The sequence below is a fragment of the Xenopus laevis genome, chromosome 2L (genome assembly GCF_017654675.1).
Source record: "Xenopus laevis strain J_2021 chromosome 2L, Xenopus_laevis_v10.1, whole genome shotgun sequence".
NCBI classification, from domain to species: Eukaryota; Metazoa; Chordata; class Amphibia; order Anura; family Pipidae; genus Xenopus; species Xenopus laevis.
Genome location: NC_054373.1, coordinates 167955686 through 167968546, shown reverse-complemented (window position 1 = coordinate 167968546; position 12861 = coordinate 167955686). Strand labels below are relative to the sequence as shown.

General features: G+C 39.8%; 1 protein-coding gene across 1 annotated transcript in view; it reads left to right on the top strand.

Annotated features, from left to right (window-relative positions):
• Nucleotides 1-941: 941 nt before the first annotated feature.
• Nucleotides 942-12861, top strand: part of zmym2.L (zinc finger MYM-type containing 2 L homeolog) — a 52759-nt gene continuing 40839 nt past the window's right edge. The window contains 4 exon segments of the mRNA NM_001093084.1: nucleotides 942-1046; nucleotides 10896-11046; nucleotides 11190-11434; nucleotides 11437-12014. Coding sequence (NP_001086553.1) covers nucleotides 11349-11434; nucleotides 11437-12014 — 664 coding nt within the window. The 5' untranslated portion in view covers nucleotides 942-1046; nucleotides 10896-11046; nucleotides 11190-11348.

Below are 12861 nucleotides of genomic sequence, written 5' to 3'. Positions count from 1 at the left end.
TCTTTATGCTGTCGCATAACATCGCAAGCTATTGAGACACCAGTTTATTGAAAGCATAGCCCCGCACATGTGCGACATAGCGGTTTGGGATGATAGCCAGATAGAGACGTGCCTTGTCGAACAAACCCTCGCCACATAAACGCGACATAATTAAAAGGGGTAGCGACGCGTAGATTTTACTGGTGGCATTACATGGGCACTGTAGTAGAGATAAAGGAGCCACAAGCGACTAAAGATGTGACACAGATTGGTAGACTCCAGCCTCCTGAGTAGGTCATGGGCAGACGGGTAACTGGGGAAGGCGGTGACGGGAGTGCAAGTGAGGGCTAGCCGACAGCTGAGCCTGCTGCCTTCTAATACCAATATTAGCACATAAATGCTCCTATCATACTTCTAATCATCTATCCTACTTATATATGCAAGAAACCACCTAAACTACGACGCGGCAGAACGTACAATGAAAGAAATTGCGCGCGGTCTGACTAGCTCCGCAGACATACATCATAACCATCCGAAATATTTAGCTACGTGCGACGCTTCTTATAAAGCTCTACAGCGCTCGGAGGAGCTCAGGCCACGCCTACTAGTCTCCTCCCTTCTCGCCCTGCGCCGACCGCCTGCTACAAGTAAAGAGGAGGAGCTAACATTTCGCCAGGAGAGCGCGAGCTTCATCGCTACTTCTCCGTAAATCGTCCTTCTCGCATTCACTGCAACGCATGGGTGGTGCCAAAGCTTTCTCGCTCACGTTTCTAGCACCGCCCCTTCAACTTCGTGAAATTTGGGGGCGGTGCGCTAACCATGTGTGACTGACACTCCATCCCTCCAAACAACGACCTGTTCCTTTACTCATTATTTGCTTTTGGCCAATCAGACTCGAAGCGGGGCGGAGATACCCATCGGCTCATCCCTCGCCTTCTCCAGCTTGGGAACTAGGTAGACTCCTCCCACTGTGCCCCGGGACTGGACGGGAGTTAGGCTGCGGAGGAAGGAGCGTTGTGTGTCTTGCGGACAAGATTTCTCTTGTGGACTCGGCCGACGGACAGCCGGTGAGTGTGTGGAAACTGTTTCAGAGGAGGCTGCTTCCAGTGGGCTCCGTGCTTGGGTATTTTAAGCAGCCCTTCAGTGGGGTAAAACGATGCCCCCTAGCGGGGGTAATTATTATTGCCCCACTCCTGTAGACTAACTCCCATGTTTTCCTGAGGTAAAGGCCGGCGCTCTGTTTGCTCAGCGTGACGGAACTGCGCCGCTTTCGCTCTTTAATGTGATTTATTTGCTTATTTCTGCGCTGCCCCTGTCTGTGGTGGTAACGGATAGTTCACAGTCAGTCAGTTTCCTCCTCTGAGAGGAACTCGGGTACCTACGTATTGTTCGGCTCGCCAGCTAATGGCGGACTGTAGGCAGCAGCGCCGGCGGCGGAATACTGAAGGGGTAACAACAATCATGGGGCAGATACGACCAGGCAGACTAAATAGTACCAGTCCGTGTTATTAACCCTCGTACCGGGTTACCCCCCTATCTGCTAGACATGGTCTGCCCCGCTGCTGATCAACAAAGCTGCGCATTTGCCCCCGCCTGTGGCCTGCTTTGCCCCGGTCCCGCCCATTTCAGCTTTCCAAGGGGGGGAGGGGCCTAATCACCCAGGCTCACTGCGGCAGCCACTGTGGGATCCCAGTTGTCTCTTTATCCCATGAACAGTTCTGCTCCTGATCAGCCTCGACCCTGACAAAGGTCTGCTTCAGGGATCGGGGAAACAACAACTACTCCCAGCATCCGACCACAGGTGGAAAGTGGTAGATGCAGTTCAGCAGCTGAACCTCAATGCGTTTCAGATACTCAATATGCCTATTGGATAACCCTTGTATTATAGAGTATAGGGGGCCCCTGCTTGCAGAATTGAAACTGCCTTCACCTTGCTGGATGATGATGATTCTGTGTGGGGAGGGGTATCTAGTTAGGATATCTCTGTTCCTATCTGGGAGTAGCAGGGTGAGTGCACATTGACATGCTTTTGTGTGTGCATGTGTCTGCCTTGTGTTTATTGTTATTGGATGAGTATTGTGGATACACCTCACTTCCAGTGTGGGATGAGGGCACTGCCTACTGATACTTGCTGCCTATGCTTTGCATGGTCCTGCACTGGCTTCGTATTGTGTGAGAAGAGGGAAACCCTTGTGTTGCGTTGGAGTGTGGGGCTGAGCAGACCCAGGCAGTAATGGCTGGGAAACTGCCAGTGGGAGGAGGCAGCAGGGTTCCTTTTTCCATGCAGTACTGACTCCAGCCGTGTGGATTTCTCTTGCTGCCTGCACTCCGCAGGTAATGTCGGGGAGCAGATTACAAATGCCCTCTGCCACTGTTAGGCACAAAAGTGCTGTACGCGACTGTTTACAAGCAGGGCTCCCCGACCTGAGCCACATTCAAATGTAAAAAAAAAGTCGGAGAGCAACATGCTTGTAAAAAGTTCATGGGCTGCCAAATGTGGGCTTTAGTTGGCTATTTGGTAGCCTTATGTAGAAAGACAGCTTACAGCTTTGTTTGGCAGTACACCTGGTTTTTATACAACCAGAACTTGCCTCCAAGCCTGAAATTAAAAAATAAGCACCCGCTTTAAGGCCACTGGGAGCAACATCCAAGGGTTTGAAGGGCATCATATTGCTCACGAGCTACTGGTTGGGGGATAACTGGTTTACAGCATTGTTTATAAGTTATTCTCTGGAGGATTACCTGCTGAAATTCATGCAATTTTACAGTTTTATGTACAAGTTTCTTCTAAGCTTTGTAGTATAAAGAGCTTTGTTATTGTATCTTTTTACACAATATTCGGACAAAGTTTAAATTCTTTTATTTAAAGAGATACTGACATCAGAAAATAACCTTTTTTAATTATCTATCATAATTGTCTTTGAATGCTATTTATACTTTTGCCATCAAAGTATTTGCCTGATGCTTTTACATTACCTTTCTTACTACTCTGTTCCTCTGTGAGGGGGCTGCCATATTTATGCAGCAGGAGTCCGTTAGCATTAGGAACTCTGACAGGTTAAAAAGGGACAGTTTGACAAAACAGTCAGGTTTAGGAACTTAAAGTGACAATTACTTACCAAAGCAGAACTATCAGCAAAAAACGATCAACATGACTATAGGTAACTTTTAATGTAGATTAATATTTTGAAAGTGTCAGTATCACTTTAATAAAAGCATTTTAGCAGGATGTGGTCATACATAGATTCGATTTATTTCTCCCAAAGCTTAAATATTTTCATATAATACAGTAGTTTTTTTTGGTTTCTTTTCTACAAACCTTGATCCCTCTCCTGTTGTAGAACTCTGGTCTGAGCTGAATTACTTGCTCACGTATTTAAAACTATGCTTCAAAGGTTGTGGAGTCCTGGTCCATATTTTGGCTACTCCTTATCTGATGCTGTGTGTGAGCTGTGAAATTTCACACTGATGCTGGGGTTGTTGGATGAGACCTGAAAGTGGACCATCACACTATAAAATAATTGCAGATTATTATGTGTTTATAAATTCCAAAAGTATGGATATGTACATTGAACATACAGATTTACATACAAAAATGGATAAGCACAAGTGCTAAAGAGGGTTCTGTCCAAAAGAGCTTGCAATCAAAAAGATCCCGTTCTATCATATTAATCCAGAAACAAAAATCTTTTGCTTTTTGTAATTTACAGAGCATTTGTTTTTAGAGGGAGTGAGTGACCCCATTTGAAAGCTGGAAAGAGTTAGAAGAGAGAAGCAAATAATTGAAAAAGTAAAAAAAAAAAAAATAATGATTACCAATTGAAAAGTTTCTTAGAATTTAACATTCTATAACATACTAAAAATGTTAACTTAAAGGTGAACCAACCCTTTAAAGGGATGCTTCACCTTCCAAAAACCTTTTCCAGTTCAGCTGTTTTCATATTGTTCGCCAAAAAGAGACTTTTTTTCATACGCTTTCCATCATTTATTTTTTTACCATTTTTCCATAAGTTTGAAGTTTGATGTATCTGTTGATACATTTCTCAGTAGCAAATATTAGCAACTATTGTATCAATTCTAACACCTGTCATTAATGAAACTCAGGGATTCTGCTCAGCAGGGGCAAAGACAAGAAATGTATCCATAAATGTATCCTCTCGAACAGTTGACAGAATCAATGACCCCTCACAGAGCTGCTTTAGATATAGACATAAGAAGGTGAAAAATTAAACTTTCCACTTCAATATTTTAAAAAAAATCGATGCAAATAGAAAGTAATTGAAAAAGTCTATTTCTGGTGAACTGTCTGAAACCAACTAAACTTTGAAAAGTGTTGGAAGGTGAACAACCCCTTTAAGTTAACTTTGCTGCTTTTGAATGGTTATTTGAGTTATTCTGCTAAGAAAGGGAGCCCCCCTAAAAGATGCATTAGACCTATCTGTCAATTAAAATGTGACTCAGACCTCTGCATGAAGAGAACAATAAAGGCACAGTTCAGTGTAAAATAAAAACTGGGCAAATAGATTGGCTGTGCAAAATAAAAAATGTTTCTAATATAGTTAGTTAGCCAAAAATGTAATGTATAAAAACTTGAGTGACTGGATGTGTAACATAATAGCCAGAACACAACTTCCTGCTTTGCAGCTCTCTAACTCTGAGTTAGTCAGCGACTGTAAGGGAGGCCACATGGGACATAACTGTTCAGTGAGTTTGCAATTAATCCTCAGCATTCAGCTCAGAATCAAAAGCAAAAAAAACAGTGATGACCCATGTGCCCCCCCTCAAGTAACTGATTGGTTACTGCTTGGTCACCAGGGTAACCAGTCAGAGGAAGAGCTGAAAAGCAGGAAGAAGAGTTCTGTTATGTTACACATCCAGTCACTCCAGCCCTTATACATCACATTTCACTAACTATATTAGAAACCTTTTTTATTTTCCACAGCCTATTCATTTGCCAAGTTCTTATTTTTATACTGAACAATTCATTTGAGTGACAGGCTGTGGAGAGTGAGATACTGAAGAGTAAAATTTTTAAATTGATTGTATTTAGAAAGTGTCTTATTTCAGTGAGTTGAAGTTTATATTAAATTTTCATTTTCACAATAGATCCCCTTTAACTATTGTTCAGACTGATTCCTTTGTACCAGAAATCTTAGCCCCCTAGGGGTGGCAGCCCCAAAGTTTTGGAACCGCTTACGCAGAATGTGAGGCATGTAATAACAGTCCTTTCTCAGATGAACACAAAGGAAAGATAACCTGCTGTTTCCAGCCAGGTCTGCCTTGCTGCTGGCTACCCACAGACAAGTTGGGCATTTGTCTGACATCCTACTGATCAATGTCCTGAGTGCCACCAGCTTTCCTGAACAGCTTGCAGAGCAACCTTCTGATGTTAGCAATATTTTCAGGGAAATTTTTAATAAAGTAATGAAGTACATTTAAAGACACATTCTTATCCCCTCTGCTACTTAATCCTAGCGAGGGCCCACCAATTGGTTAGATTTCTTATATTTTCAAAGAAACTGATGCTATCAAACTGCCTTTAAAGGGGTTGTTCACCTTTTGATATGATGTAGAGCGTGATATTCTGAGACAATTTACAATTGGTGTCCATTTATTATTATTTGTGTTTTTTCTGTTATTTAGCTTTTAATTCAGCAGCTGTAGTCCAAATGACCCTAGCAACCATGAATTGATCTAAATAAGACAAAGCAAGATTTAGAGTTAAGACAGTTAGATGACAATTTTCCATATAAGGATTAAAACGATTGTTTGGTCATTACCCTATAAAATCTTTGCTCTGTTGCAAATTATATCTTTAGTGTATATGGACTTTTGGGATTTGATCCTGATATAGCAATTGGGTGATTCACATGGATAAAGTGTTATAAAGAAAGGAAGTAGAACTGACCACAGAGCTATAATACCAATCAAATGAACATAGAAAACTATATTTTTGATTGGAATTCAATTATTTCTTTTTAGGGATGCGCCAAATCCAAGATTCAGTTCAGGATTCGGCCCTTTTCAGCAGGATTCGAATTTGCGTATGTTCATTAGGTGTGGGAAGGGAAGTCACGTGACTTTTTGTCACAAAACAAAGAAGTAGAAACTTTTTTCCCACCCTTTACGTTCCTGCCTCTAATTTGCATGTGTTAATTAGGATTCGGTTCTGTATTCGCCCAAATCTTTCACGAAGGAATCAGCAGAATCGCAGAATCAGCTGAGTGTTGCTCATCAATGGGGACAACAAAACTTTAGAAATATCCCATCATTTATTTCAGTGTCAATTGCCTGAACATGCAGGGACACTCAACAGTAAGGCAACGGTCATGGAATTCAGTGATCTTGAGTTGAAAATTGCCTGACCCTTGAGTGCAGCCACAGGAATTAAATGATGGCTGTTTTTGTTTAGCCTGTCCACTAAGCTTGAAATTGCTCAGGTGATTACACCCTATAATGTGCTTTTATGCATTGTATTATGTTACAAACATCGCTGTGCTGATGGCAAAGCACCCTTGTTCCAAGGGCATAAATGAAAATGGAATATGTTTCATCTCATGACAAAACGAGAATTTCTACCTCTTATCCATTAAAAATGATGTGCTGTTTTATGAAATAATCAAGTGCCTGTCCCCTCCATTCAATATATACATGCAGGCTTTGTATGTTATTTTGAAAGACTGTTCTAATACACCATCTAAGCAAATAGAGCACACACTGATGATGTATTTTGACCATCAATCCTGTCTTTGAGACAGATTGCTCAGGAGGGATAGTGATGGTTATTTCATCAGTTTTCCAACTTATTATATTTCGAAAGTATCACGAGATAACCCGTGTGGTATTACATTTTTATATTCCCAATAGTTCCCCTTTTAAAAATGGAAGGATAAAAAGATTACAGTAACTGTTGGGGCATGCTTGCAGTTGAGTTTATTATTACTGCCTGAGATTGCTGCTAAATGCATTGGTGATGTACTTCATTATATTTCTTGGTTTGGCTCTCATAACTTTGCAGTTGGTCTTCATTTATTTTTAATTATTTTCCTTTTTGTTCAAATCACTGCTATGGTTTTCATTTTTTTCCTTCAAACTGGAATTGTTCATCACCCTAGCAGCAAGAAAGAAAATAGTTTTGGATGGGAAAAAAGCTTTTATATGCTTTGTCAATTATTTTTGTATTCAGTCACTCCCTTGTTGACCTTTCAGCCTTCCTTTTAAACCACTGCCTGCTGGTAAGGATAGCAGTCTAAAGGGCTGGCAACACCAGAAAAATGAAAAGGTTTTATTAATGTATTGAAATGTTGCCATGTGCTGCTAGAAATGGTAATACAGGTCTTTTAAAGAGGATTTCACCTTTGAGCTAACTTAGTATGCTATAGAGAGTGATATTCTAAGACTAATTGCAATTGGTTTTAATTTTTTTTTATTTGTGGTTTTTGAGTTATTTAGCTTTTTTATAAAGCAGCTCTCCAGTTTGCAATTTCAGCAGTCTGGTTGCTAGGGTTGAATTGCCATAGCAACCATGCATTGACTTGCATAAGAGACTGGAATATGAATAGGAGGGCCCTGAATAGAAAGATAAGATAAATACGTAGCAATAACAATAAATGTGTAGGCTTACAGAGCATTTGTTTTTAAGATTGGGTCAGTGACCCCCATTTGAAAGTTGGAAAAAGTCAGAAGAAGTCAAATAATTAAAAATATATACAATATATAATAATGAAGACCTATTGAAAAGTTGCTTAGAATTAGCCATTCTATACAATACTAAAAGTTAACTTAAAGGTGAACCGCCCCTTTAATTGCTGCACCGTGGACTTTTGTTGAAGATTGTCTTATTTCACAACCACAAAACCACCTTGATTCCCAAGGAGGAGTTCAGGCTCTTCTGTGGATATTTATGGCCCCGGCTCTCTTAAAGGAAAAGGAAAGGTTAAACCTAAGTAAAATGTAATGGTGCTTCTCTAGAGGGCCATGATTGCTGGGATATAGCCCCCAGTTCACAGGGCACATATATCATACACAAAAATATATCCCAAAAACTATAATTAAGTTAAAAAGTTAATTTTTATTTAACATTGCATTAAAAGAATAGGCATACAGACCCATTGGTGTCCCGCCTTACGCATTTCATACCCACTGTTACTTATTCATAGGCACTGTATCAGACTTCCTGCGATCAGATTAAAACTCCTTGCCCTGGGCATGAGCATGCTCAGTTTGCTCATCTTCTCCCCCCCCTTCTCTGCTATAATCTGAGCCCAGAGCTATAAGTGAGCAGGGAGAGACTCAGGCAGGAAGTGATGTCACACCAAGCTAATTCTGCAGCTGCTATCCTAAACAAACAGGAGAGAGCTTCTAGAGCTTTTTAATTAGGTATGGTAAAACATTGTACAGGATAAATATAGCATTCTAGCTTGCACTATTGCAGCTAATCTATAAAAAAGCAATAAAATGCCTCTGCAGCTTTCCTTCTCCTTTAAGTGCTCCCTAGATAACTTTGTATGACATCATACTTATGTATATATCTACAAGTTAGACTTCGCGTTACAATAACATTCAAGTCTTACAGAAACTGATGCCTTGTTTTTCAGGAGACTAGAAAAAATGTATTGTGCATTATATATTGGTGGGACAACAAAAGATGTCAAATGAAGGCATGTAAAATTGAGGTTTTAAAGTAGTGAGAGCAAAACCTCACATCACACTGTGTACTCGCTTATACTCACAGAGAACTGCACTCTTTTTACCTTTACATCAAATCACACCACCCTCCATCAAAACCAAATACAAATATGTTTTAACAAAAAGGAAAGGGGGTAGAACGCCTGCATCTTCATCCACCATAGCCTTTGTATTCCCTTCAGAACACTAATTGTTGACACACCACTGCTGGGTGTGAATCAGGAAGAATAGAGTCCCCCTTATGAATGTTATAAATGGTACAAAGATTGCCCATGTGCAGTGCTATTGGTGATAAGAACAGTATCAATGCAGCACCTTTTATTTAATAACCTCATAATCAATTTTCTAGGAATGCCCATTAATAAATCTTATTTTGCTCTAGGGTTTGGGTTTTGCAGCAGCTATAAAAATGCTGAACTGCAATGGGGTGTTGCTTTGTCCCTCTAACACTGGAGTTGTGATTGGAAAGGCATCATACATAGTTTTCTTGAACTGCTCATTTCAGCAATGAAGTAGATGTCAGAGAAAAACATTTTTTTTTTAAAAAAAACCTCATTTTTAAAGTCGTTGTTCACCTTCCAAGAATTTTTTTCTAGAGTTTTTTATTTTTCTCTTCTCATGACTTCTTGGAGCAGCTTTAAGTGGGGTCACTAATTGAATACATTAGTTGAAACAATTATTAAAGGAACAGTAGCACCCAAAAATTTGTGTTTCAAAATAAATTAAAATATAATGTACTGTTACTTTGCACTTGTACTACTGTTGTATTTGCTTCAGAAACAATATTATAGTTTATATAAACAAGCTGCTGTGTAGCCATGGGGACATGCTTGACAAAGGGGTCTGACCCCGAAACGTTGCACGTTTGCAGAATAAACACGCAAGGGTATAACCCTGCTGTTACTTGCCTTTGTGTGCCAGTGTCTTCTTGGATGGTTATCCTGGTTACCAGGCAGTAACCAATCAGAGACTTGAGGGGGGGGCCACATGGGTCATATCTGTTGCTTTTGAATCTGAGCTGAATGCTGAGGATCAATTGTAAACTTACTGAACAGAAATGTACCATGTTGCCCCCCTTCAAGTCGCTGACTAACTCCGAGTTATAGAGCTGAAAAGCAGGAAGTTGGATTCTGGCTGTTTTATTAGACATCTGTTCAATCCAGCCTTTATACATTACATTTTTGGCTAACTAACTATATTAGAAACATTTTTTATTTTGCACAGCCTATCTATTTATCCAGTTTTTATTTTCACACTGAACTATTCCTTTAAGATAACAGGCAAAAAAGTGTTCAAGCTCTAATCATTGAACCAATGCTATAAAAGGAGGTATCCTATAAGCAACCAAATACTGCAAGGTGGCTCTTTATTTAATATTATGTTTGTTCTTATGGCCATCACAACTTTTGTTGCTGGAATCCACATCTTTATTGCAGGTATCTTAGGCTGTTACCAAAGGGGCTGAAAATCGGCCTACTGATATGCGCAGGCTGTGAATCGGCCCCTACACTAGCATTATTACCCTGTCCTGCCTGCACCCGGCACAATTGTGTCGGCACAATTGTGTCAGCCCAGGTGCAGCACACACAGCTCATTTCGGTGTGAAAATGCAAACTTCTACACTGGGGCCAGCACAAATGTTAGCAGGGTGCTAATGTTAGTGAAGGGGCTGATTCTTGGCTTGTGTTTTTCAGCTTCATCAAGCATTAGCCTTAAAGGACCAGTAACATAATTAAAAAAAAAAAAGAAATTCATTCTCATAGAACGAAAAAAATACAAGGACAAATGAAACTTTTAAATCGCTGTCTTTATTAAGAAATAACTTACCGAAACTCCACTTGCGCTCCTCTTTAGAAAAGGCGATCCATTGTGCGGCGCTCGATTTCCTTATAGGAGCTAGCCAGGGAGGAGAAATCGAGCGCTGCATGATGGATCATCACTGTGTCTCCTTTTCTGAAGAGTTGCGCATGCAGAGTTTCGGTAAGTTATTTCTTAATAAGCACTTGGCGATTTAAAAGTTTAATTTGTCTTTGTGTTTTTTTTTTTTTTCTCGTTCTATATTAACAAATTTTTTTTTAAATAAAAAAATTGTTACTGATACTTTAAGGCAGTGATTATCTCTTTTACTGCACGGCTGAAGTTATGACATAATTATCCTTTATTATATCGATATTTAGTTTTTGTGAGCCTGAAATATACTAAAGTGTATTTGTCTTTTAAATCTGCAGGTATTCTACTGGAAGTTGTCATTTTAAGAACCCCATTTTAAAAATCCTATATTTAAAAAGTAAAGGTGTGCATGCAGTCCATTGTGTCTTCTCCAAGATGATGGCATCTTAGAACGGCTGGGGAAACGGCCTTTAAAATTATGCCATAAAGGTAAGTTAGTCTTCTACGTACGTTAGCATGGTTCATGGCACATGCTCCGCTTCATAGTTCTTCATAATGTTAATGTTGTGGGAGGGGTGGGGATTTTGATCCTTTTGAGATAAACATAATGTCTTTTGTTTCTTTTAACACAGGGTTTGTAATGGATAGTGGTACAGTAAATGATTGGAGCATATAAATAGCAGTTCTTTTTTTATCTAATAAAATGGCTACGGGACTTAAAAATGCTGGCACTGCTTTTGGAGGACCAACACCCTCCACTACCTTCCAAAGCACTCCGGTTGATGATGACGATGATGTTGTTTTCATTGAGCCTGTACAAATTGCACGTAATACTGCATCAGCTGAACAGAGAAATGTTGGATTTTCATTATCAAAAAATGAATTTCATAGGAATGATTTAAAATCACATTCTTCCAACAAGGATTTGGATTCTTTTAAGGGGGCAATAAGCGAAACGATCATCATTGATGATGAGGAGGATGTAGTAGTCAGTCATGTGCTTGAGAAGCATGCTTCTAGTTTTAGTGACCGGAGAACGATGGATTCTAGCAGACCTGTTAATTTGGATTTCCCTTCTTCCTCCAACTTCTCAAGAAACACTGTTAATACTGGAATGACAAGTGCTGGTATTACTACAGAGCCAGATTCAGAGATTCAGATTGCTAATGTAACTACTTTAGATTCAGGCATAACTTCTGTGAATGATGGTCCGATTCAGAATGCCGAGGTGCGAGACATGAATCTGATGATAACCCATGTGACATCTCTGCAGAACCCTGGCTTAGCAGACATGCCAAATGGAATGCAGTCAAGTAATTTTGGGGTTCATGTGCAGACATATCCCTCTCCTCATGCTTCACAGAACAAGTCTGGCATGGGACCATATAATCCAGGTAGAATTAATGTCGGTGGTGATGTTTTTCAAAATGGAGAGTCTGCATCACATCACAATCCTGGTAAGTAATAATTTGCATGCTCATGTTGCAAATGCTTTTTGCTGGGGTTTCTGAACAAATGTTGATTGGTTTTACCCAGAACAATGTTTTAAAGAAGAAGGAAATGTTAAATCACAAATGTTAGGCACCACCAATCCCCTCCCATCCCAGGAATTACAATCACTTACCTGATACCTAAGGCAGGTGCACCTGTTAGCAGAAAACTGCACCTGCCAGAAGTACTTTTGAGCAAGCACCACAGAGTCATCTTGATCCTGCGTCTTCCTCTTGACTCAGGATACATATTCTCAGTAAAGTGAAAAGTTTAACTTTTAGAGGAAAGCTGGTCTTTTCACTTTATTGCAGCACCGTTGCGGTCAATGAAGAATGCTATTAGTAATTATAACCCCTGAAGGCGGGGGGGGCTAACATTTGGCACCCCTCATTGATTTAACCATTCCTTCTCCTTTGAAATGGTTGCCAATTTATTTTCATATTTTTAAGTATATTTAAAATTGAATAGAATGTTTTGTGAAGCAATCACAGAGAATCGCTTTACATTCCTTAAGAATGAAAACTGTATTTTGCTTACAAAATATGAAATTTATACTTATCGATATTGACACTAGAAATTAAACCTTTTTTAACAGCTATAACATTATCTTCGCATGCTATTTATAATTTTTCTATAAAAAGTATTTACAGATGCTTTTATATTATCCATCTGATCCCCCATGTTCCTTTCTGAGGGTGCTGCCATATTTGAGCTTCAGTAGTCTGTTAGCATTAGAAATTGTAACGGACATGTTGAGAAGGGACAGTCAGGTTGGCAAAACAGTCAGGTTTAGGAACTTCAAGTGACAATTAC